Source organism: Anastrepha obliqua, chromosome 2, assembly GCF_027943255.1.
Source record: "Anastrepha obliqua isolate idAnaObli1 chromosome 2, idAnaObli1_1.0, whole genome shotgun sequence".
Lineage (NCBI taxonomy): Eukaryota > Metazoa > Arthropoda > Insecta > Diptera > Tephritidae > Anastrepha > Anastrepha obliqua.
The window spans coordinates 110,520,832-110,548,378 of NC_072893.1; the positions used below are offsets into that span (position 1 = coordinate 110,520,832).

The following is a 27,547-nucleotide window of genomic DNA, read 5'->3' on the forward strand; positions in this document are numbered from 1 at the left end:
AATTTTATTTTTTATTTGGGGTAGATGATAGTGCTACTTGACAGATACAGCCTTAGTAGGTATTAAGGCCGAGCTTCTCCTTTTGCTTGCACTGCACTCAATGTACTCGTATTTAGGCAGCTTCGAGTGGCGAAGTGCTTCTATGAGAAGTTCTTTTACAGCAGAAACGAACTCCACTATTAGAAATACTATTTCACTATCACTTTATCCACACGGTGTGTATCGAATCCAAGACCTATCGCTGGTAGCCTATGCAGAGCAACACTTGGCTACAGCGGCCGAAGACTGGGCGGTTAGTTTGGCTTTTATCAACTTTTTTTTTTCGTTTTCATTGCGGTGTAGTTATGCCGACGCATTGACAGATTTGACAAGCGCGTCGTTGTCGTAGGCGATGTTAGCGATGGCAGCGTCAACAATCAACAATGGAGCTTTACTCGTAGCCGTGCTTTGCCAGCGATTGTCACTCGTGGTAGAATATCAGTTCCGCCGTTAAAAATTTGTTCATTTTTGTTACAGCGGCTTTAATTGTTATTGTTGTTGTGCTCGCAGTTCTTTTCGTTATTGTTGTGCGGTATTTCGTATGTTTATACTATTATTGTTGCGTGCTTTGTAGAGGCGGCAAAGTGTTTGACAGTTTTCATGTGAAATGAAAATATGCAGACAAATAAACCCCCCGGTCGCGCTTGACAAAGTTTACCGCACGCAACCGCCAAAGGTAAAAGGAAAGTCAATGGCAACAATAACAACAACAACAACAACATTAAAAGCGGCACAAATAGTCGTTTTATGACTGCAAATATATTATACAAAAGCACAAGTATGTGTGTAAATATGTACATAACTAGATATTTGCTTATGATTATATTTATTATTCGCGGCAATAAATAGCTCCAGGGTATGAGCCGTTGTTGTTCTATTCATGATTGGATATTTGCAAAGTGAGGTGCATTCGCGGCAAATCATTTTGCTTTCAGTGGGCTGCTTAAACACAACTAAGATTTGCGTATGCATGTGTGTATGTACAATATGTATATTCATAAAATTATACGGCTATAAACTACGGCAATCAAATTGAAAACTCATTTCGCAAATATCCGAAAAATTTAATTACCGACAATTTTATCGTAAATCGTATTTTGACAAAAAGGTGTGTCAAGAACTTATGGGATAGGTGCGCTAGTATAGTAGTGTTCATAGTTTATAGTTTTAACGGAAATTTTTATTGAATCGTTTGACATAAATATACCAGCACCATAAACAAACACACCCTTTACTTAAATACTTATAGCTCCATTCCATCAACGGGCGTACCCAACATTAATAATGTGAATTTCTTGCCGCTTTTTGAAAAATTTACACCAATATGAAATATTAAGGGGTAGCCAAGCTGCTGCTAATCCAAGTCAATTTTCAAAATTTGATATTTTTCGCAAGCCGCAATTAAATACGTATTTAAATATATTAAGGGGTTACATCTAGTTAGAATTTTCAAAAAATCGATTTTTTTTAATTTCATTTTTGTAATGTACATATATTTAAGTAAACACTATGAAAATTTCAAGTCATTCCGAAGATTATTTTTGAAGTTATACGCATAAATGTAACGACGCGTCAGAGCACTTTAAATTAGCTTTTAAAACTTTAACCTTGTTTTTCTCAAAACTGTGTTTTGAAAGTCGGTGACCACGATTTCTCGGCTAAACCGGTTAGTCTGAAATTTTTACACCGGCTTCTGAACTATATTTTCTAGTACTTAATCGAAGCTTTTTTAAAACCGATAAACATTTTTTTGTTTATACACAATTTAAGGCCAAAACTATTCCAAAAAATAGATTTTTTTTTTGAGAAGCCGCCATTTTGTCAATAAATTTTTTTTTGCTTATTCCTTCGATTAATTACAAGAATATACAATACTTTAATCAAATCCGTTAGGTTTTTTCATTTCAGATAATCCACTTCGGAGATATAGTGGTCACCGTAAAACGTCTTTTTTTGGAGGGGTTCTTGGAAATCTGCTGTAGCAGCTATAAAAACTGTTATTCTTGCAAGTAATAGGACTATGGTTAAGTTCGTGCGGTTTTTTTTCGAAATTTGAAACTTTATTGACGTAAAATGGTTACAAATTTAATATTCAAAGTATTGTCCATCGCTTGCTACTACTTTTTCCCATCTTTCTGGCAATTCACGGATTCCCTTTGTGAAAAATTCGGTCGGTTTTGCCGCAATCCACGAATCGATCCATTTTTTGACTTCATCGTAATTACGGAAGTGCTGGTCAGCCAGGCCATGTTGCATCGATCGGAAGAGATAGTAATCGGATGGCGCAAGGTCTGGACTATACGGCGGGTGGGGTAGGACATCCCATTTGAGCGTTTCTAAGTATGTTTTGACCACTTGTGCAACATGTGGCCGAGCATTGTCATGTTGCAAAATAACTTTGTCGTGTCTATCGGCGTATTGCGGCCGTTTTTCTCGCAGTGCTCGGCTCAAACGCATCAATTGTCGTCGGTAGACATCCCCCGTAATCGTTTCATTCGGTTTCAGTAGCTCATAATACACAACACCCAGCTGGTCCCACCAGATACACAGCATAACCTTTTTTAAATATTATTCAAAGTTACCATAATATGTGTACAAAGGCTTAAAACAATTAATTCAGAAGTTTTCTCAGGAAAATTTTTTTAAAAACCTCATTTTTCAGGGCGTCTAACTAGATGTAACCCCTTAAAAAATTTGTTCACAAAAATTTGTACGTCTCTTGATAATTCTTTAAAATTATTTACAAATTGGTGACAGCACTTTTCAGTATTTCTTTGACATGTCAGTTAGTTAAAACTGATCGGTGCTTGGATTTTTGGATTTTTAAAGTGGAATAAAAAAAAATATTGACTTCCTGATTTTCTATTACACTGCGTTACAAAAACGAACTTTTTTTCTGTCCTATGAACCAAATATACTTTTTCGGAGAGGGGAGAAAAAATAAAAATACACGTGTATCGGCGATTTTCATGTACACGTCAGAATTTTTTTTTTATGTATAAAATATAGAGCTCGTAGTCCGCCTGTGTGAAAAACTTTGGATCAATTTTTAACCCTTTTTCCGTGATCCAATCGCGCTGAATTTCTGCACGCAGACTCGTGGAAATATTTTTATTATGTAAAATTTAAAAAAAAAAAAATTTTATCAATTCTCAGATTTTCTTGATTTTTTTTTTTTCTAAAAAAATTTTTTTTTTCTAAATTTTCGGCATAACTTGAAGGGACTCCAAATTTTTAAACAACTTATTAACCTTTAATTTATTGTTTCATACAACACACTCTGTGCCGTTTGTGTGTTTGTTACAGTTCCGGAAGTTCCGTTCATCTGACAGTTGCGCTACTAGGAGACGTATACTTTGACAATTGTTTTAAGTTCTGTTGCGCGAAAACGTCTTGCTGTATATTTCATCTTACGAAAAATGCAGTGCCCGACTCGAAATAACTTTTGTTACGTTTGTGGCTTATTCGCACCAAGTAAAAATTTTAAAAATATTACGAAAACAGTGGTTAATTCGTTTCAGAAAATATTCAAGACTGCTTATGTTCCTTACTTGTGGTACGAGTATACTCCGGAAGTCGTGTGCGACTATTGCTATAGAAATTTATGCAAGTTTACTGTTCGAAGGTCAACAATAAAGTACTCTGTACCAACAATTTGGCTACCACGTACGGAGCACTGCAGTGAACTGTGCTACTTTTGCGTAACTTTTACTCAAACTAAAGGGTACCAATACTTTCGCCGCAACAAAATACGCTACGCTAATGTAGAATCGGTTATTCCAGCAGTTCTGTACTCACCAGAAGAACGTATAGCGGCTTCAATGGAGATTTTTGATGATGTTCCCGAATTAAGGGATGGAGAACCAACAGTAGCACCAAAAATGCTATCAACATTTCTTGCATCGAATGCGAGATGCGGGGAACCAGAAGTATCGGAATTTGTACCAACACCCAGTGAACTTGGGAATGCAGTGCCGCATTTAGTAACGCAAGCCGACTTCAATGACCTTGTAAGAGAAGGAAATTTGTCAAAGAGAACAGCCGAACTGTTTGCATCACGCTTTAAGCAGTGGAATATAGTGGTGGCTGATTTTAAAATAACAGCCGCTCGTGATCGACGTAGCAGTATTCCATGTGACGAATTTTTTAAATTGCACGATTGTAACAATTTTTAATTTTAATATAATAAACTTAATAAAAAAATTCGGGGTTTATATCTCTATTATAATGCGGAGTGAAATACCTTTCTTTTGATACCCACATCGGCATATCTCACGCAATTATTTTTTTTAATTTCGAACAGGTGGCAACCCTGTGAAACATTGTCAGTGGCAACACCTAGGTGAAAAGTCTAGAAATGTGATACACTATCTGTGTGCCCAATTTCATTCAAATCCGTTAAGCTAATCCTGAGATCGTGTGGCTATACAGATATGCATACAAGAATTGCTCGTTTAAAGTTATAAAATACAAAAAAAAAAAAAATTGTGACGTGTGCATGAAAATCGCCGATACACGTGTATTTTTATTTTTTATCCCCTTTCCGAAAAAGTATATTTGGTTCATAGGACAGAATGTGTGTTTACCGCGGTGATATAACTCAATGCCGTACAAAGCTAGCCCAGGCAAATGCATTGCTGGAATAACTGTCAGAGGTTTATTTACATCATCAACCATGAGTGGACTCTCCGCAAAATTTCTTCGAACATTGGACCTGGTCCTTGTCAAAAGTACTTATTTTAGCATTTCAAAGCATTTTCGAAGTTCATTATGTTATTCTTTGTTTGAGTGACAATTTCTAAACCTTGCGATTTCTAAACTCTATTTTGGGGAATGCCTACAACCATAGAACGAAGTGGGCAGACAATTTTGTCATAGCTTAGCCTAAGCCATCAAATTAGAATCACTTATCAGCATTCGACAGGAAGCACATCTCGATGGGCATGACAAATTTTGCTGCATGTTTTGTTTTTTGTGTAACTTCAACGAGCCCACTTCCTATCCTTTATTTACCTATAAATGAAAACAAAACAAAGAACGCAAAGACCTGAATGCTTAGATAACCAACGAACCGTCGCAAATTGTGGAAGGGAGCCAACCGGATCAGCCAAGTAAATCATAGTCTAACATATACATATATACATACATACATACATACACATATGCAGAAGTGAAGTTGCATGCATGTAGGTATGTATGTATGTACATCAATGAATTTTCCTTATTGTGCGCGTAGTATAATGGAACTGGCGGCAAGGCATTCGTTGAATAAAGTGTCCAACAACAAAACCTCCGACTACTTACCACAACATCGTTTACAAAACGAAAACAAAAACAAAAAATGAAAGATCAAAAAGAATGGTAATAATAGAATGAAAATGCGTCTAAATGAAGGCATGATGAGCAACTTATGATTCTGTTTTTCTATTCTTTTATTTCCTATTTTTTCCTATTTTTTTATGAGGTTGCTTTCATTTATAATCTGCTCGCAGTCGATCACATATTTAGATGCCTAGCTGTTCGTTTTCTGCTCTAACTTTGTGATCAAACTGTTGAGGATCATGTACATCACCAACTATGGCAATTATTATTAAATACGCTTCATAACACAACTCGTAAGCTATTTGTATGTATGTATGTATGTATATGCATAAATTCTTACGCATGTATTTATGCTGCTGTAATTTGTGTTCTTGTGGGAAATACCATCTGCTTTGATCTTTGCTGATAATGCGTGTAGTTTCAGCGATCTTTGTTGTTTTTCTATTCAACAGCGCATTGATTGCTTATTTGCGTTTATCTTCACTTCAAAGTCGGAAATAAAAATTAAGTGTAGGTACGGCACCAAATTAATGCAGCTGATCTGTTTTTATTCCCCATACTTTGATATGATAAATTTGAAAAATATGTTCAGATCGAGTTTTTCTTTCCATTTTGCGTGCTTTTGAGCTTTTATGACCTTTTCAGAATTTCTGTTTAATTATATTTCAAATTTCTTTGATCTGCGGTACGTGCAGTGTAGGGTGGCTGTACGCGAGTAGTTTGAGTGGGCTTTTAGGACTAATAACGGGGGATTTTTTAGCTATTATATTTTTAAACAGTTGGTTTAAACAGCTGATGCACGTTTCGTGTTTTGTTTCACTGTTAAACATCTTCAGTTTGGTCTATAATTTAACCATGAATCGTCTTGCAAATCATTGAATTTTCTTATAAAAATGCGTATTCTGTTAAGAAAGTTTATCGCGCGCTTCTTCCATTTTATGGTCAGTTTAATCGACCCACTGAAGCGGCTTTCGAGCTATTGTGACTAAATTTAGAACCAAATTTACATTATCGGACATCAAACCACCAACACGCTTACGTAGAGTGCGAACTGAAGAAAATATCGTAGCTGGCATCGGCCAGTGTTAATGATGACCATCAATTATCGATTCGTCGCCGTTCGCAGGAATTGGGCCTCTGTTACTCAACAACGTGGGGCCTCTGAATTGTTTTTGACCCCCTCAAAATATTTACAGTTCATTTGAATAAAATTTAAAACTTTAAAATATTATATATATTAATCCTCTTCGATTTTCGATTTTCCAATCACTCATTCCTGATCAATAGGCAATTGCATAAAAAAATATAAGTTCTATGCTGCAAAATTCGTTTCACCAGTTCAGAATGTTCCTGTAATGTTGCGGGCACCAATGAAAGAGAGCTAAAAAAATATTGCACACTCATGGGAGACAATGAGTCAGTGTAATTTCTCGTTCGTCCAACGTCGAACACTAATTATAGGTCATTAAGGGAGTTTCTTTTGTTGTTGTTTTCTATTGCATGATGATTTCCGAAGAATTCAGAATTAAAATCGCTTTTGAAAAATAAAAACGAAATTTAGACCAAAGGACACACACACATAATAAAATGATCAAACTGAAAGAGAAGGTTTGAAGGGGCACGTGAAACAGAGGGACAAGCGTCGAAGCCTTAATGCGCCATGAAGGGTTGCGCAAGCGGCCGCAATATAATCATTATGCAGGGAAAAACGCTAATTTACTGAAATTTAAACACTTAAAAAAAACTGAGGAAAGCAACAACAATACAGCAGAAAAATTACATGATGTGAAAAAAAATGTAAATAAAAGAAAACAGAAACGAAGAGTCCGGCAGTCGGTTAACAAACATAAAGAGAGGCGTACACCAACCTCTGGCATCGCAAAGGTGCACTTCACAAACCACAGCAACAATGCTGATGTGCCTGCAATAAGACAAAGCGAATGGAGGAACAAATGGCAATGGGTTTTAAAGAAATGGAGCGTTGGTGGTTGTTCGATACTACAGTTGCATTGCTCTTGCTGCTGCTGCAGCAGAGCCGTTCAAGAAAAGAAGAAAATCTTGTATGGTTTGAAACAATTTTTGATTACAGCACACCAGTCAAGCGAACGGACACATGCAAGCAAACTGACTTTTCGGTTCAAGAGAGATGGGCAGCAAAGTAGGCACTAGCAGACGGCTGAAATACCGACAGACCGTCATTCGGACAATTTGAAAGGCAAGTCTTCCTAAAGAAGAAGCCGACAGGGCAACAATAAAAAAAATTAAAGAAGCACATGCAATTGCATGTTACTCAGCGGCAACACACCAGTGGCTGCTAGCCGTAACGGAAGGTGCTAATGAACTTTTCGGACTGCAATCGCGACTATTCGAATCTAGCGCTATGAGCGGAACGGGAACCTTTCTTCTTTCTTTGTTTCTTCTTTTTTTTCTTTTGTGTTACCTAAAGAATGCGCCATGTAGAGGCGTTTATTAGTTGGAAAGAGACTATCACTTTTTTATGTCTTTGGCTGGTACACTTGTATGTACATATGTATGTACGTACATATGCCGGCATCGACATGCTACTATAAATCTAGGCAACCGGCAAAAGTAAAAGATAAAAGCAATTTGTGACGTTAAAGTTAGGAAAATTCGAAATTTCCCTTGCGCATTAAGGATCATTACATCAGTTACATACATATGTACATGTGTGCGAGTGTATGAGTGTATATATGATTACTTGACTACTAGACTAGTTCAGATTATAAGTCAACATTTGCAGCGCTTCAGATGTACACACACACATATCTACACAAGTACACATCATATTTTGTAACTTTAAATATCTGTGGGCTTTTGACAAAACGACTTGTCTCGACTTAACATTTTCTACCTGCAGAAAGGACTTAATTTGATTATTTCTGTTGATACATTTGAAATAGTAACTGTTAATAGGTGTAGCTCCAGAAACCTTTTCAATATAATTAATATCAAATTAATCAAAATATAAAATGCGTCTGTTAAAAACCAGAATTTATTGGTCTAAACGCGTTACTTGGTACAATCAAAAAGAATACGCAGAGCATCAAATTTGAATTATAAATGTTGGCTTTTGGTAAAAACAAGTGACGTATAAGATATAATGAAAGGGATGGTTCAAAGCTTACGCAAAGAAGACAAGCGGTTTGCAAAAAATACCTACTTTCTCATAATTGAATTTACTAGCCGCCTGAAAACTACTCCTACTAGTTCGCTCTACACTGGGTTCTATTTTACCGGCATGACCAGGATTTAGATCCGGGCAGCAGCATTCTCTAAACAATCATGGCAAATATTTTATGACATTACAGCAACAACAAAAATAGATTTAGAAGTAATTCCCATATAACATGTTTTCACCAAACTCAAGGCTAAGAATGGGTGCTCCTATATGCAATTAATATAACTTTATATTTTGAGAAAAATGTAGTTTTATTTATTGATGGTATTTTGTATTTTCTTCCATATAAGGCACATTTTTTGTATGGTGGTAAACTTCAATACAAACAAAAACAAGTTTTCCAAAAATCAACGCGATATTTTTGATGGTATTGTGCATATAAAACAATTTTTTTATATGGAGGAAAACTAAAAAATTTGTTTGGGGCACTTCAAACATTCACTTTATCATACAAAAATTAAGTGAACATATTGTATACTTAAAAGTTTTAAAGAGTTGGAATTTTTTTTTTTTCGTTATTCATAATTTTTCTGAATTTCGTTCAAAGTTTGGAATTTTCATTCATTCATTGTGAAAAAATGAGCTATTTTCTTATTAAAAGCTAGCTAAAACTAATTTTAACAAATTAAGTGTCAAAATCTATAATCGTAAGGGATGCTAGGGTTTTTTTTCATCGACTGGTGTATATAAGAATCAGATATCCTTTTTCGAATATCAAACTACATACTAAAGGAATTCAAGGAACACTTTTTGGGTAAAAAGATTAATAACACTGTGCGACAAATTCGTAAGTCAAGCTGTGGCGGATGTGAAACTCCTTCTCAAAACGATGGTGAGTCTACCGAAACCCCTAAAGGGTTTCATGGAAGTCAGATTTTTTTTTTGTTTTTGATTAAATTAAGAGAAATAAAATATATAGTATATGCGCATATATAGGTAGAGAGAGATACATACAGCTGTTGACAGCTAATTAGAAACGACACTTATTTCAAAATAAATTTTCCTTTTAAACACGTATTTTCATAACTTTTTGCCAATTTTATTTAAACATATGATAAACTTAAAAAACTAGTGGAAAACAATTTAATCGCAATTCTTTATTAAATATATATATATATTTTTTAAAGCATGTGAAATGCACGATTTGGATAGGGCAACTAATTAGAAACAGTAATGTATTATCAGATCGACATAAAGATTATGTTAGTATTTGGTTCCATAACCCTTTTGCTTCAACACTGCCTCACATCGATTGCGCATTGATGGAATGAGATTCTGACAGCGCGCCACAGGTATTGCTTGCCATGCCAAGGACATCCATATTTGGGATATTTTTGGCACTCACGGCTTTTTTAACGTCACCCCAGAGCTGCTCTATTTTGTTTAAGTCCGGACTGGATGATGGCCATTCCAAAACATTGATGGAATTTTCGTTGAAAAACTGTTTCGTCAACTTTGCCGTGTGCTTTGGATCATTATCCTGTTGAAACTTCCATATAACAGGCAAATTTTCCCCAACCCACGGCAACATTACTTTTTTTAGTATATCGACGTATTTCTCCTTATTTAAAATTCCATCAATCCTATGGATTGGGCCAACACCATTCCACCAGAAACATCCCCACACCATGATTGATCCTCCACAATGCTTCACTACCCCTGAAATGTAGCGAGGATTGAATTCTTGGTTGATTGGCCGTCGAACATACCTTCTACCATCTGGGCCTATGCGATTTATCTTGGTTTCATCGCTCCAAACGATATATTTCCATTGATTTGGAGTCCATGACCAATGGGATCTCGCAAAGACTACTCGCCGTCTCCTTTGTATCTTGGTTAGAAGGGGCTTCTTGCGTGCTGCTCTGCCATGCAGTCCAGATTCGACCAGACGCCGAGCAATTGTCCTCTTGGATATTTCGAAATTATATTGATCCTGAATTTCCCGTTGGATGTCAGTGAAAGCCTTTTTTGGGTCTCTTTTGGAGATGATTGCTATCTTGCGGTCAATTTCTGCTGAAGTTTTCCGGGGCCTTTTCTTACGTGGAACATTGTCAACAGTCTTAAAAAGTTCGATATGCTTGATATATGCTCGATATTTTAACGCCTTAAAAACTATTTTTTTTGGGCATTTGACTTGTTTAGAAATTTCACTGTACGACTTTCCAGCTTTACGAAGGTCAAAAATGGAGCTGCGCAGGGCAGGTGTACAGCTGCTACTTTTTCCCATTACACATCTTGAAGACGAATATTTTAGTTGCTTTTAAACAACCAATTTAAAATATATACATACCAAAAAGTTGATTATTATTAAAATAACACAACTTGCCGAATATGCTTCCATTGAACAACTGTTTCTAATTACTCGTCTCAGTTTATTTACCTTGAGCTAAGTAACCCATGCACTGCGTTGGATAATATTAACGGTACTTCAATTTCACAACTACAAAACTAGGCGCATTGGGTAGTAAATAGAGTAACAAAAGCAATGCAAATGATTTTAAGAGAAAAAATAACGGTAAATTTAAACAGTTTAATATTATGCTCATCAAGCGTTTATCAAAAGGGAGCGTTTCTGTATGTATAAATCATAAAGTAGAAAAATCATAGCATAGGTGTTAATTTTTTAATTTTTGGTAGATTTTTATTAATCGCATTAAATGTTTGTGAGAGAAGACCCATAATTAAATCTCCCAGGAAATACTTTGAATACTTGGAAACTTTTAATCCCCAACTCCTTTTTTAACAGACCATTTTAGATATTTGTCAAATAAAGAACCCATAGGTTAAAATTTTGTTGTATTGCCGGAAAATTATGTTAAGCTCAAATTGATGCTTTAAACTTTATTTCCAACTCTTCGAAACACAAATATGAAAATTTAATTTGACCTCCAAATAAAGTTTTTAGCTTCAGGCACCATCCTTCTGCAAAAGAGTTTCTCACCCGACCAAATTCTGTCACAGATATAAATTTTAACTGATTTGATTGAATTTATTCATTTCACTTATTATTTTTAAATTCGAACAAAAATTAATTTCTATACTTTCGCCTAAATTATTCAGATCTTAACATGATCAAAAAGTCCCAAGATGGAAATAAATTCAACCCGCAAAAATCTAATAAGAGTGATTCAACCCTTTTCGTTCACAAAATTGCACTCAAATAATACTATTGAATTGTTTACGACTGAATAATAAGAAGATTGCGAAATAACAAATTTTGAATTTTGTGTATTTTTTATTGTGATTTTATAGCCTCTAACTGTCTATCTACACTTGCTTACTCGACTCTTCTCCGATTGTGACCTCGAAACGCCTAGTTCTTTATTTATGCTTGCCTTTTTAATCTCCCGCATTTTGTTTTTCGTTTGCGGCCCTTATATTGAAATCTCAGTCACTTAGCTTTCCTCTACTCATCCACTTTGAATCGATTACTTTTTCCTACGGAGCATCATTAGATGCTTGGGCAAATACCCCAGCTGTCGTTCGCTTTTAAGGTATTAACTTTTTTATTACAAGAGTATGTATGCAGTAAGTAATTTTTTTTTCGACTCACATGACCCCATTATTTTGAATGCACAAGGAAATTCAAAAATTTCATTACAGTATGTTCACAAATGTTGTTCTGCGAAGTGTGGCTATTAAAATACGAGAATAATACTGAAAAACAGTTTGTCTTGATTTATATTTTATTATAATCTTCAGTAAACATATCTCCCCTTCCACTGTCCCTACAATGTTTCATTCGAACTCTCAATTGCTCGAAAGAGATAGAAAGTCTAATGAAGCGACGAATTGTCTTGCTCTATTGCGTACGTAACATCATTGGATCCAGTCTCTTTATTTCAAAGACACAATTCGAATAACCAAAACCACAAACCCATATTTTTTTTTGTTGTGTTCTACTTTAGGGTATCCTTGGTGTGTTTTTTGTTAGATATGTCTTTGACCAAGCTTCTCCTCCAGGACTGTCTTGATTTTGTCCAATCAATGCAAGGCGCTCCATTTTAAGCCAACTTCCAAGATGATAGATGGTTTTCCATGGTAGATTTACACACGGAGGTATGGCATTTATCTGTCAAGAGGCAATCGCTATTAAGGGGGTGGTAGGGTTTAGCGCTAAAAAAAAAACACTTTTTTTGAATTTTTTACAGAAATATGGCTTGAGATACTTTAATAAAATCAGTTGCATGTTATTGTACATCTTTTCAATAAGTTTTTAAAAAATATTAAAAAATATTGACAAATAAGCCCATGACAGAGTTTTTTTGGAGATATGTTTTTCGAGAGGTGCTCTGCGGTGCCAATCGGCATTCGTCGTAGAATCGTCTGAAACTAGAAAAGTCGAATTTTTCAGTTAAAGTATGACGTAATGCTCCCCCCCCCCCCATTAATAAATTTTTTTTTTCATTTTTTCGCCATATTTGTAAGTGAAATTTCGCCATATTTGTAAGTGAAAAACAACCTTAAAAAAAAAAATAAAAAAAAAACAGTGGGGGGGGGGGGGAGGTATTTTTGATTTAGAAAACGTGTGCCAAATTTGAAAAAATAATTTCGGAGTTGTGATTGGCACCGACTTTTAAGAAGTCGTTTCGGGAAAAACGCGTTTGAAAAAATGACTCTGAAAAACTATCGATGCTCCGCATTCGAGGTAGAGTGCCTACAAAGGCTATAACTTTGAGAGTTCTGCTCCGATCCACTTAAAATTTTGACACAACATTCTTGAAATGATTTACTATAAGTTGAGTGAAGAAAAAAATTTCGATTTTGTGACCCTACCCCCCCTTAAAAACTAGCGCCTATAATTCGGGCCTTCGAGCAAGGAACCACGCGCAAACACTCTCGGCTACATCGCCGCTGACTACTCGCTTCCAAAAAACAAGATAAAATTAATAAATTCTATGAAATCTTATTTATTGCGTACCGAATGATTCCATCAATCAACCTTTGAAATATTTTCATTTGAATTTTCTTGCAAATAGAATAGAAAAACTCAAAAAACAAAAAGTAGCCAAATAGTTAACAAATCGCCATGTTGTTGCCAGCAATTTCAGACCACGCTATTGTTTGGCATTTTTGTTAATACAATCAATTTCTTATATGAGTGGGAACTGAGAAAACTAGAAACAACAATTTTTTGAGTAATTATTATTGCAAATTATCGTAATTATCAGTTCTCATGTATGCATGTGTGTATGTATATGGGTATGTGTATAACGTTCTTCAAAGCAAACGTTTTTTTTTTGGCCGCATCGTTACTGTTCGTTTCTTCACGACGATGCGGAAAGAGCAAATACTCGTATGTAGAAGCGCTTAGGTGTTGTTTGTATACACAATACTTGACGCACCTTCTTCGAAATCACACTCTATACAATTGTGCCGATCTCACACTATCTTCACACAAACACATGTACACTAGCAATATGATCGGCGTCGTATTCATCTTCATCACATCTAGCAGCAATCACCTGTTGGAGCGCAATCTGTTTGCATAGTAAGTGACCGAAAAAAATGTCTGACAGAAAAGCCAATAAACAAATAATACCTAAGACGAGCAACACGAGGGCCAATCGTACGCAGAGCATTGAATAAGAAAGAGCTATGCATGCATATATATGTATCTATTCAAATGTACTTTTCTATACATGTACGAACATATCTGTTTATGGACTGACGGCTCTAGATGAATAAAACAAATCAGGGATATAGCATTTTAGTATTGATTTTGACTGATTAATCCTGATTGAGCAGAGAAGCAGCAATATGTAAGTATTTGTGTATTTATCTATTTAAAAGTGTAAACATTTCATCCGCCGCAGCGACAAAAAGGTGGCGCTTTAAATGCAGCTGTAAATAATTAAAAACAAACAACCAAAATAAACTTTTTGTATGTTAACACTTAAGCTCTATTCAAACACATTACACATCTTGCGGGCTTTTAGGTATTCAATTGCTGTAACATGTAAGTTTTATGAAAACATAATTTTTTTATATGTATGCGGCTTTTGAACATTTATTTTCAGCGTCTTAAATTTAGCCAGCAGATAACTATTGACACATTACATCATAAAATAATCGACAGAGTAATTATTTTCAGTACAAAAGAGTATATGTGCATATGCATGTATGTATGTATAGCCATTCGGCTACGCGATCGCCGTTTTCTTTCACATAAAAAGAGGTTGTCTGTAAAGTCGGTTTACTAACGATAGTTTAACGTGACAACGTCATAAGAAAATATTGATGGAATGGTTGCAATTTTCAAAACAAAATTTTAATTTTATTTGTTTGATAGATATTTTGTATGGATATAGAGGAGGAGGTAAATGGAATTGCTATGGAATAGGTCCAGTTACATTTACACAAACGTGAAAAATGACGAAACATTTATCAAATTCATGAAAGATATCTTCAATTTCGATTGTGCATCAGACGTTAATAAGTCAACAACACCAAGAGGCACCATCATCGATTTGCCTTTTTCAAGGCACTTTACACTCGAAACACTCCCTTTCATTTCCTACTTTTTCTATCATCGTCCTATTCTCAACAGAGAAATGGTTCATTACCATGCACACAGGAAGAAGGCATATGCAAATACAAGTATGTGAATTTATATACCTACACATGCGCATATACATACATATATACGCTCACTTAAGTAGGAGAGAGCAAGATGTCGAACGTTGCCGTTCGTTTACTTTGTTCGTTCCGCGTTTTCGCTTGCAGTTCATTCAAGGTAACGGCAATGAGCAAGGTAACACTAATGAGCAAGGTAACGACACATTTTTTCGTGCGTGCAGCCTGTTAAATCGAATTATAAGACGTTATCACGTCACAAAAAAATATCATTATTCGGAGAAAATGTACAAGACCGCCTATTGTCAAAAACCAACGCTGTTTTTAAGCCACATCAAATGTACTCTTTATTATACCAGAAGCTAAACTACATACAGCTTTCCATACAGCTGTGATATAAAACTACATAAAACAGTTTGACATTTTGATGAAAATTAAAAAAAAAAATTATTTTAATTTGCACAAAGTTTGAAACTTGCATTTATTGATTTCGTCTTGGGCCATTCTTGAGTCAAATATTTTCACTCTGCATCTTATTGGAGGCATCTTTGGGTTACCAAAAAACAGTTCTTTGTTTTGGTTACATGGAATAATAACAAAGGAATCTAGACAGGTACTACTACACTTTTTCAAAGTTTTTTGATGTACTGAACTCGGACCTCTACTCAGAGTATGCGCGTCATGTCAAAGTGTTGGGATATTCCGCAAATATGACAGTATATTGACTATATTTGGTATTATATAACATCACCAGCTACTTTTTTATGTTATAACAATGCCTTGAAGTGCAACTCTTCCCTTTATAAACCTGTTTTTTATTTGGAAAAATTTTGTATTGTTGAAAATATACATATCTATGCATATATTCCCTGATACATCTGCACAAATATATTATATGTGCCGCAATTTTTATGACAAACCTTTTTTTACTATAATCTAGCCATTTTACACAAGTTTTAAGCGTGATTTTTCTTGAAGGGGATAGCAAATACCGCTCTGTCAGTAGATCAGTATTGTCGCCGCAGTATCCCATATAAAATTGTGCAAAATATGTTATACCTCAGAAGTAAGGAACTTTAATATCGACGCATGACATAAATTTCCCGCGTTTCTTACTATATTTCTATATACATTGGTATATAATATAGTACTACATAGGTACAGTGATAAATGGTCTCGGTGCATATTGAAAGGAAGTAAATATGTACATATGTATGTATGTAAAAGTACAGCTTCCACCAGTAAACGATAAAAACTCACCTTTTGTATTATATGTGAAGGGAATCTGCTTAAATATGGTTCTACATTCAACACCCTCGCACACTGTCAGCACCTAAGAGCGAGTCGTTTTTACAACTCGGTTTACAAATATACTCACATTACCTGTATATGCGTACATAGCGGAATAGGTATATGTACATATATGTAAGCGGCATCGTTTGTATGTACGCGCGTACTTAATGAAATTGTCTTTTAATTTGACAGCAACAACTTGAACAAATACTTGCAAGAACTGCAACAACTACAATTGAAAAGTACATTTTACAACTCTACCCTCTATTCCAACATTGAACTCGCAGTATGAGTGTTTGTATTCTGATAAGTTGCATATCACACTTTTTATACCCAGAGTATAAACGAATGAGATTTTAATTTGTTTTGAGCCAACTGCACTTGAAGGTAATTCTAATTAACTTTGGAAAGAATGCTCAATCAAAAACGCATTTGTCATAGAGCGAATTCACTGAAACTAATTTTGAAAAGTGAAATCTCACGGGCAACTAAATAGTCATCAGTACATAGATTCGAAGAAATCAAAAAAAAAAAAAACCACAAACTTTATTTACTACTAAATACAGGGTTCGATTGAAAAGTAATGAGTCTTATTTTTTTTAAACAGTTTTATTAAACCTTTTGGCTTATACAACTAATATTCTTCAAAATAGGACCTTTGAGCGTCAATACACCGCTGGTAGCGGTCCTTCCACTGCAGGAAACATTTTTTAAACTCATCCGCCGGAATCGCGTTCAATTCGGCTGTCACAGTTTTTTGGATCGCCTCGATGGAGTCGAAACGCCTTTCTTTTCAGGCGCGGGAACAAGAAGAAGTCCGGAGGGAACAGGTCTGGGCTGTAAAGAGGGTGGGGAAGCACCGGAACCTCCATCTTGGCCAATGTAGAGGTGCAGAGGAAGGCGGTGTGCGCCGGCGCATTGTCGTGATGAAGGGTCCAATTGTTGACAAGGTCGGGCCGAACCCGGGCGACGCGGTTTTCCAGCCGAAGGCGCACTTCTTTGTAAAATGCCCCGTTTACAGTGCTTCCTGGAGCTACAAACTCCTTGTGGACGATGCCTCGAGAGTCGAAAAAGATGGTCAGCATGGTTTCGACCTTGGATTTCGACATGCGCCTCCCGGCCTTCCTTGAACGACTTGTGCCACTGTTTTACCTAGGCACTGGACAGAGATTGGTCCCTGTAAGCCTCCTTGAGTAGCCCAATTGTTTCGGTACTCGTTTTGTTTAGCTTTACGCAAAATTTGATCGAGTAACGTTGCTCCAACGATTGCTGCATTTTCGCCACTGCAAAATCCTAACACACTTTTAAAACAGCTTTCACGCGCGGAGCGATGTTGACTGCACCGCTGTTGCCAGCGAACTGGGTCCGGTTTCTAGTGGAAGGGAAAGGTCCAACGAGCATTTTCCCCCACCAGCCGATTCGGTTGATCGCTTGGCAGACGCTCCGCGCGAGAAGGCTAATTACTTTTCAATCAAACCCTGTATATAAAATAAATTTACTTAAGTGAAGTTTATTTGAATTTAGCTTTTCTTAAATCTAATATAAATATATAAACCTTCCTGGTTGATTATCAGTTTCTGTCAAATTTCAAATGGGCTTGTGCAAAAACCCACGCAGAAACGCAGGATGTTTTTTAAGCATCGAGTTTTAAAACTGTTCATGCTACAGAAAAAATGCTTCGGCTGAACATCATGGTCAGTTATTGAGGTAGCATAGTTTCGTTTTATTAACGGTGAAAAGCGAGTCCGATACATTAAAGATTAAAATAGTTCATTAAGGTCGTAATTTGGTTTAAATAGTTTAAAAAATATTCTTAAGAGTATTGATACTATGAGAGAAAATTAAGGTTAACTTCCGCTAGAAGAAGTGAGCGAGTAGTTTAAGTACTTTTCACTGCATTTGTGTACGACTCTCAAGAGTAAGAAGGTTAATACCTAAGCTTAGTAAGCCAACTATTGCGTGAAGGAAGACCATATAGCGAATGCCTAGAAAATCTCTTAAGGCAAGAAATAAAAACTGTGTTTGAATTAATTCGATTCATTAATTTGCCAAACTGCAGAAATGTTGTTTACTCCGGAGATTATTGGGCTTCTCTCGTTTAACCCTTGTCTTCACTGTTGATATGCTATTGAAGTCTATCCATGTGTGACTTAGCATACTTTTGTGTTATGGCGGTGACAGATTCGATGCAAAGATCGCGTTCAAGCTCGTTATAGCGTATGCATTAGCGGCGCTCCTTAATACTCGTATTGGAACTTGAGCAAGCCCAAAGTTGTATTCCATATGTCAATTTAGGTTTCAGAATTTTCTTGTACAGTAGGACTTTGTTGAATATCGATAACTTGGGCCTTTTGAACATGAGCCAATAAATGTTTTTATATTTGATTTCAATTCTTCTCTTTTCTCTTCAAACTTAGAATCTAAAGTCATATCTAAGTATTTCACTGTGTTATGATATGATATTTGGACGCTATTTAGGTACAATGGAACAATCATAAGAGAAATTTATAAGGACTGATTTCGATGCGTTAAGCTTAATTCACCATGTTTTTGACCACACAAGAACATCATTTAGAGCACATTGAAGTTATGTATTAGCCTCGGTTTCTGTATTACCTACAGAAAGTTTTTGTTGGCTGGTAAATCACATGCCCGAATTATATAACAGGTGGCGCTAAAGTAATCCTCCTATCAGAATATGCTACAAATTTTGCGATTGGCCCCTAATGTCACTTCTGTTTTGACATTTGTGTAGTAAACACATGCGAAATACACGTTAATAAACAATGTTACGCTACACTGCTCCAGAACGCGGAATATTGCTGACTATTTATTTGACCAATAATCGGTCGGTGACTTTGGCACAACGTGAATTTCGTCGCAGATTTCCTCGCGTCCAACGCCTACTGGTGAAACACTGCGACGTTTAGCCGCTCGTCTCGAAGAGACTGGCACAACACGAGATGCTGCCAGGCGTGGCAGACCCCGGAGTAGCCGTTCTGCAGAGAATATTGCTGCTGTAGCCGAGGATGTCATGGAAGCGCCGACGACATCGACCAGACGACGTGCCACGCAAATGGGTATCAGTCGACGGTCTTTACAGCGATTTTTGGTACAAGATTTGACGATGTTTCCGTACAAAGTCCAGACGGTGCATCAGCTGTTAGCTGCTGACCGCCAATCGCGTCTAACATACGCTCAAGCCATCCTTAATCACCACCAAGAGGAAGATGATTTTTCATCAAAAATAATCATGAGTGATGAGGCCCATTTCCATCTTAGCGGGTACGTAAATAAGCAAAATTTACGCTTCTGGGGCACTGAATATCCGCGTGTAACCCACGAAGAGCCATTACACCCCCTCAATGTCACTGTATGGTTTGCTGTTTTCGCTGGAGGAGTCATCGGACCATTTTTCTTCGAAGACGTCGCGGGCCAAACGGTTACTGTGAATGGTGAGCGCTACAGAACAATGATCAACGAGTTCTTTTTGCCGCAACTTGATGAATTGGGATTGGAAAACATGTGGTTCCAACAGGACGGTGCAACGGCACACACTGCACGTGCCACAACCGACATGCTGAAGGATGCAGAATTTTGGTTCATTCACGGAGTTTCACATATTTACAATATGTACAAATTCGTTAACTGGTAATTTTCGACTGAACTTTTATTGTCGTTGGCACCGAAATAGGCAATACTATTATTAATCCCGAGCATAAATTTATTTGTAGGGAAAATGCAAAATTAAATTTCGGTGCAATAAGTGGGAAGACTACTAATTTTTAGGTGCTAGTAAGTGGAAAATGCCAATAATAGATCATGATTTTTTACGTACATTTAAATAGGTGAAATTTTCTTACAGTTTTTCGAGTGTTTAAAAGCGCGAAATACTGTGCATGCACTGGATTAAAAAAGCAGGCGATCATTTACAGCCTTTCATTTCGTTTGACATTGTCGTTGCCTTGGTTACGGTTATTGTGAGCTAGTAAACTGTTGGTCCCATTGTCTGGCTAGTGTCGAGTTTTGTTTGAATTCCTAAGATAATTTGATCAATCTTATCTTTCACAAACATGCGTTACTTCCACATTCCTTTTTTCTTCTTATTTCCCTTTACAGTAAGAATATTATAATGGAAAGTTACGAAACTTCAATGCGTGTCAACTTTTCGATAACCTTTTTGTGTTTTTTGAAACGATTGTTTTCTCTGTACTGGTAAAGAATTTTATGTCAGCATTTTAGTAATGAGCTCTTCAGACAGCGATCTGAAGCTGAAGCAATCATTAAAAATTAGAAAAATAGGTGAGCTTCAGATGTTTTTTCAGAGGCCTTTGCGACAGCAACAGGCAAAAAAGTTATCTATCGGACCACACGGGAATCAATAGATATATTTTATTTAGTATTAAAGATAATAAATTTACAAATAATTATTTTAATTTATTGAAGATATTTGTATTGGTATATTTTGTTTTAAATTTTATGAACTAAAACTAAAATGGATTTTAATACAGTACAGATTTTAGTGCGAATTTTATTAAATAAGTTACATATAAATATAAGCTAATTTCTGTGCCAGCTCCTTGGCTATAAAAATGATCCTAATACTTTAACTTGCCTATAGACATTTATCATTACTTCCATATTGAATGATGACTTTATTTAATATTAACAGTGGCCTTTCAGAGGTATGTAAATATATTTATTTCACAATACATTTACTACTTTTACAAACACAATAATGCACTTGAATATAGAATCAAGGTTTGTGGCCATATACAGGTATGTAATTTTCCCCATTTCTTGTAATGAATTTTTCATATTCTGAAGTACGCAATATTAGAATAGCAGGTTCTCAATTACAGGGTGGCTGATGAAAGCCGCTACCAAAAAAAAATTGAATAACTTTTTTTCTTTTTAAGTTATCTGTTCCATTTTTGTTTTAATTTGCAGATTGATCTTTAAAATTTATTAAAATGGATAACTGGGACACGCAAACAAGAATTTGGATAGTCCGCCGCTATCACGCACTGGAGTCCGTAGTTTTGGTACAGAGAGAGTACAGGCGGATGTTTGGTGGCGATCCCCCGAGCAGATGGACCATAATGAGACTGGTGAATAATTTTGCTGAGCAAGGAACAGTCGCAAGAAGGCCTTATCATCGAAACCCACCAGTTCGGACGGAGGAAACGATCGCTGCTGTAGCTGCAGCTATACAAAGCAATCCAAGAGTTTCAACAAGAAGCTTATCTGCTCAACTTGGTATCAGCCGACAGTCTTTGCAAACAATAATGCCCAAAGATTTAGACAAAATTCAAATGGTTAACAAACTGAATGCAGCAGACTTGCCGATTCGCTTGGAATTTTGCCAGAAGATCCTGCAAATGGTGGAAGAAGACCAAAACATGTTAAACTGCCTTTTCATGTCTGATGAGGCCCATTTCGATTTAAACGGCAATGTGAACAAACAAAATTGTCGAATATGGAGTACTTCTAACCCACAGATACTCCACGAGACGGAATTGCATCCTCTTCGCGTGACAGTGTGGTGTGCGGTTTCTTCACGCTGTATTGTCGGGCCTTATTTTTTTGAAGAAAATGGTCACACCGTTACGGTTACTGGAGACCGTTATTTGAAAATGCTGAAAGAATTTTTCTACAAGATGGGGCAACGTCTCACATAGCCCGACTGTTATGACAGAGTTGCGACGAAAATTTCCCAATAAACTGATTTCAAGAAACTCCGAATTTCGTTGGCCCCCCAGGTCGCCTGACCTTACTGCACCTGACTTTTTCTTGTGGGGTTTATGTAAACAAGAAGTTTATAAAACAAAGCCGACAAATTTGGATGAACTAAAACAATCCATTCGGGCAACAATTGCGGCTATTCCTGTCGCAACTCTCAAAGCAGCAATGAACAACTTTTTACTAAGATGCCGCACTTGTGTCAACGAGCATGGGGGGCATTTAAATTGAATTATTTTTAAAACTAGTTATGCTACATTTAATAAAATTTAATGACCTTCAACTTGAAAAAAAATAAATGAATTCCATACACTAAAAAAAAAGTTATTTGAGTTTCTTAATGTAGCAAAATTCATCAGCCACCCTGTATTTAAAGAAGTAATGGGAATAGCCAGAACAGCTTTTATGACTATACCGAAAATAGAGTTCTAAAATGTTTCGAGAGCTGGATGCAACGCCGGCGTTTGTTGATGTGGAAAACTTTGAAGGCGATAATGTCACTTTTAAGGAATAAACTTTTATTTTGAATTTTCTGAATATATTCCGGGAACTTTTTGATCAAGGTGACATGCTCTTTTGGACATTTTTTTAATTCGATATACTAGTACGTAATAATTTGTTTCATAAAGTATTTCTATATATGCAGTATTTTTTACTTAAACCAAATTTTAGATTTTGCCGCCATTCAATTGCTAAAATATCTAAATAGGTTTTTGGAGGACCTTGTACAATAAAAATGTAGCACAAAAAATATTAGTCTATATGTATAAGCTATAAAAACATATGCCTTCCATTTCCCACTGTCAAAGTTATTTCACTGAAAAAGTGTTTTTTTACTATAAAATGGCCATATAAGTGCAGTTCACAGTTGAGTGCAAATAAGTATGGCACGTACAAATTGCCAATGCAACACAACAACCAAATGTGCATATTTGCCAATATAATTTACAATTGCCATGATGCCACGCACTTAATTTTGAATTGCCCTATAATGAATATAACACAAAGGACTCAGCTACGCGGTAGCATTAAAAATCAGCTAAACGCAGATTTCATTGTTAATTATTAGTGGTTTTCCATTTGGTTTAATTTTCATATGGAAATTCACTAAAGTAATACTGTAAGTTTTCGCAAATAATTTCATATTAAATATGCGTGTTGCGCCGCTGAATTTTATAGGGCAACTGCATTGAAAAAATAAACCCAATGCACTGCGCGGCATTAACGCAAAATATTGCGGTATAAAATATCTGCTGATATTAGAGTAAAAAGAAAACTTTACGAACACGTCTGTAATTTCTAGGAATTCCTTTTACGAGCGATAAAGTCAGTGTTGGACTCGATGTCGACGCGTCGTCCCACAGAGCCATCCACCGCATCGTCGAGTTGAGCGGGCGGTCGGTCCGTCATTGACTACTTGAGCTGCCACTCAACCACTGGCCGCTGTGCGTGCTTATCTAAAGTGTCTGATCTTTATATTTATACGAGCATTCGCGCCAGTTGTGCTGGCGTGGTTTTCCATTTGCGTTAGCCGCGCGTGTAGAACGCAGAGGAACGCATCTCAATCCAACTCATCAAAGCGTTTCAGATACTTAGCGGCACGGCGACTAGCAGCTATGTGAACACGAGAAAAGCTAATACATACGTACATATAGTCGTACAATTAAATGGAGAGTTTTGGAAGGGGAGGGAAATGTGGTGTTCGTGTGTAAATGTATTAAATTTAAATCTTAATTAGGCCTGTGCTTTGTGTTGAATAAAACATTGTGCGGCAAATTTTATTTGAAGCACAGAAGTTCAACCATTAAAACTGGTATTAAAACAATAAAATAATGCAAGTAATTAATAACTTGCTAAGTCACTAGTATAGTATAGCAATAGTTTGCCGCATGTGAGCATTTCTATGAGATCAAAAATGCCTAGAAACGTAGGACTGAAACAGGTTCCCATAACAGTCAGGTGCGCGCTGCCGGAACAACTCGAACTTATATCCGGCCAAGCACTGACATTCTAAAATTGAGCCCAGAGTTTTTTTTTTTTTTTTTTGACTATTACAATAACTACAAATGAGGGAAACTCTTGAACTAGCCACTATATAAGTAAGTGCGCAGAGCATATGTTAAGAGGCCTATTGTATGTTGAGAATGGTGAATAATGGTCTACCCTACACGGGGTTTATAAATTGCTACAACAACAATACACATAACGTACGAAATTCGGTATAAATGATCAACATTGTTACCCTGAACTCCAATTCAAATCGCCAAGAAGACTTGATAATGCGCAATGGAGTAGAAAAACAGTGGATGCTCTCTGCAATCTAAAACTATGTTCAAGCAGGCATTTATAGTGGGAAATTAAAAAAAATATTATTATTTTTACAATAAAATGGAAAAAATATATATAATGTCTCCTAAGACGTTAGAAGAGAATGTTTTGCTTCAACGGCAGAGCAACGTATGTGGGATGTTGGTGGACTAGGTGGACTAATCTGACCACATGCAAAACAGCAAAAGTCATGTGTAGAACTAACGACAAAAAACTGACTCAATTCGTACTTACGCTCTCGCGAAAGGAATGCAGAACTATCATAGGTATGCTAACAGGTCACAATCTTTTGGCTGCACATGCGTACAAGATAGGCATTGCTAACACGGACAAATGCAGAAAATGCAGAGAGGATGTTGAAGAAACTTTAGAACACCTTCTGTGCGTTTGTCCGGCATTATCAAAAACGCGACTAAGATGCCTGGGAGCGCCACTATTTGAGGGTCTGGAAGACGTCTCAAAAGCGGAGCTCCCAGCCCTACTTAGATACGCCAAAAGCGCTGACATCCTACATGATGTCTACTTTAGGTATTCATAGAGGTCGGTCTCCATCTGGTATCGCTAGGGACCAAAAGGTCTATGCGTGGCTTATTGCCAACCAGGCTAACCTAACCTAACCTATCGTGTAAAAAGAGAATTGGTTGTATGCTAATTTATTCTTTGACTCTCGATCTGATTGCTTTTGTGAATGTCAACGCGTTGAAATTTGTAATATTCTTTGCCTGAATTAATGCAAAGTTTTGGATTTTTAAAATATTTTCCAATGTTTTTTTATTATCAATTTTTTATATTATTTTTGTTTTTTTTTTTTTTAAATATCTATGTTTTTTCAGTGTTGTTGCTTGAATACTAACAAAGATGGATATGAAATAAATTAGGGCGTATGACTTTATATCAAACCCATTTTAGTATTCTACACTAACCGAGTTGCACAAAGAAAATTGGCTTACTCGCATAATTAAGTAAACACGCAATTATGAAGATGCAGTCAATAAGAGTTCTACGAAAGAAATATTTCTCAAAAGTTCTTCGTTCCCCGGTGAGCGCAAAGTGTTGCTACGAAAATGTGAAAATCACTTTCTTCCATTTGGTTCTGTGTGAGTTCTCAACCGGCACTAATTAGCCCTAAATCGATACGCAGTACCCGATTTAGAACAAGTAATGCCAAATCATTATTGCCTTTTGTGTATTGGTTACATACTTGTGCATATAAACATACATACATATTTTGGTAGATCTTTTTTTATTCTATTTAATTTTTTTTGCTTTTAGTACCCACCCGCAGCTCGGCTTCCAGTTGATTAGTGTGGCCAGCCAAATTTGGCATAGCCGTCATGTTGTAGCCTAAGCCCTGACATGCTGGCACTGTGATCCGTTGACACTGTAATCCATTGTTGCCATGAGCAGTGCTGCTGCTGCTGCTACCGCTGCCGCTGTTGCTGGACAGAAGTTGATTTGATGCAGCTCCGGCGCTCGCAGTGAGCACTGCTGCGACTAATTGCAGGATAATGCAAAGAATAGGCAGGAGGGCGATGTTGAAAGAGCGGCACATTTTGTGACACTTGGTGGATTATTAAATTTTTGCTGCCGTTAATTTTTGCTTATTTTCGAGTGTGGACGTAATTCGTATTTTACGCGAGATGAAAAATTCTCATTCAAATTTTTAAGCAAATAACTCCATACATGTATGTATGTATGTTTCAAGCGGGAATTCCACAAATGCTACAAAAACCCAAAAGCACTTTTTTGCTCGAATCCACTGCTTTTTTCACTTATTTTCAGAAACTCTTTCACCTTTAAGTAAACAATTTCCGTTGGTACTTTAGCACATTTTTTACATTTTGGATATACTAAACACTTTTCATTTATCTTTTAACTATTTTTATTGTATTCTTATTGTTTTGCGGCTACTTTCGACCTCTTATGTTTCTTTATACTTTGCCTCCTTTCTACACATTCATTGCTACAGCAAATACATATCTACACACGAATTTGTGCCGCACTGACAATATCGCCTGTTTTGTTATTGTTGTTGAGCCGCATGAAAATACCATCAAAGACTATGGAATTCCCTCACGCGCAACAAATACACAACACAAAAAAGTAAGTGGCAGCTACACACATAGGCACAAAGAAGACAGCCGCCAGAGTAACTGAGTCAAGAAGCGGTTCCTCAGGTAGTCAACGAGTTTTTGTGCGTACACTAACACAATCAGCAACAGTCCAATTATAAGTTTTTTTTTTTTTTCTAAAGTGTGTAACTAAAAAATCTCGCACACGCACTCCAACACATAAACCCAGGCAAACATGTACACGAGTTTTTGTTTCGTATAACTACTTTGTTGTTTGCTTTAAATATCTTGTATTGCTATCTCCGCGTCACTATTGCTCACTTTTCATTTATGCACCGAGCGCACTTATATCACAACGTTCGCTCCACTCAATATTCGTTTGAATAATTCTTCAAATTTCCACAAGGCAGCTGTTAATATACCTCAGCCGCACGACACACGCGCTTCAAACCAATGGCGCTTCACACATGTTGCATACAACCTTCGATCAGCAAGCAACTTGTACTGTTGTGTTGGATTGCGGCAGAAATTCTTTCATCTGTCATACTTTATTTTATCTTTTTCTTGAACCGGTTTTGTTTATTTTTCCGGCAAAGTTGTTTATGCCGATCCGAGAACGTTCGATTTGTGGTGCCTCGAACAGAATTTTGATTATTGTTGTGTTGTTTGGGCTCGATGGAACTTGATTGTAAACTTCAAAGTAAAAATTTTCGGATTGATACTCCACATTTACTATAGAATGTTCAGGTGTTGCAGATAATGGGTGTCGTGATTGGTATTGCCGCAGTCAAAATCTTTGTTCGACAATTTTGGCATAAAGAATTAACTAACATCTTCCAATTTTATTGATTCATAATCAAAATAAAATGTGTGAAGCAATGAATTTTTAGGAAGAAAATAGTTATTAATAATGCATCAAAATATTATTGCATCCAACGGTATTTCGCAGCAGTAAAACTTCAGCAGCTGTAGTATT

The 27,547-nt window shown here is 36.4% G+C and overlaps 1 protein-coding gene across 1 annotated transcript in view; it reads right to left on the reverse strand.

Annotated features, from left to right (window-relative positions):
- LOC129238671 (frizzled-3) overlaps positions 1 to 26,943 on the reverse strand; it is a 79,976-nt gene extending 53,033 nt beyond the window's left edge. The window contains exon 1 of the mRNA XM_054873772.1: positions 25,779 to 26,943. Within this exon, the coding sequence (XP_054729747.1) occupies positions 25,779 to 26,051 (273 nt within the window). The 5' untranslated portion in view covers positions 26,052 to 26,943. The remainder of the gene's footprint in view (positions 1 to 25,778) is intronic.
- Positions 26,944 to 27,547: the final 604 nt, after the last annotated feature.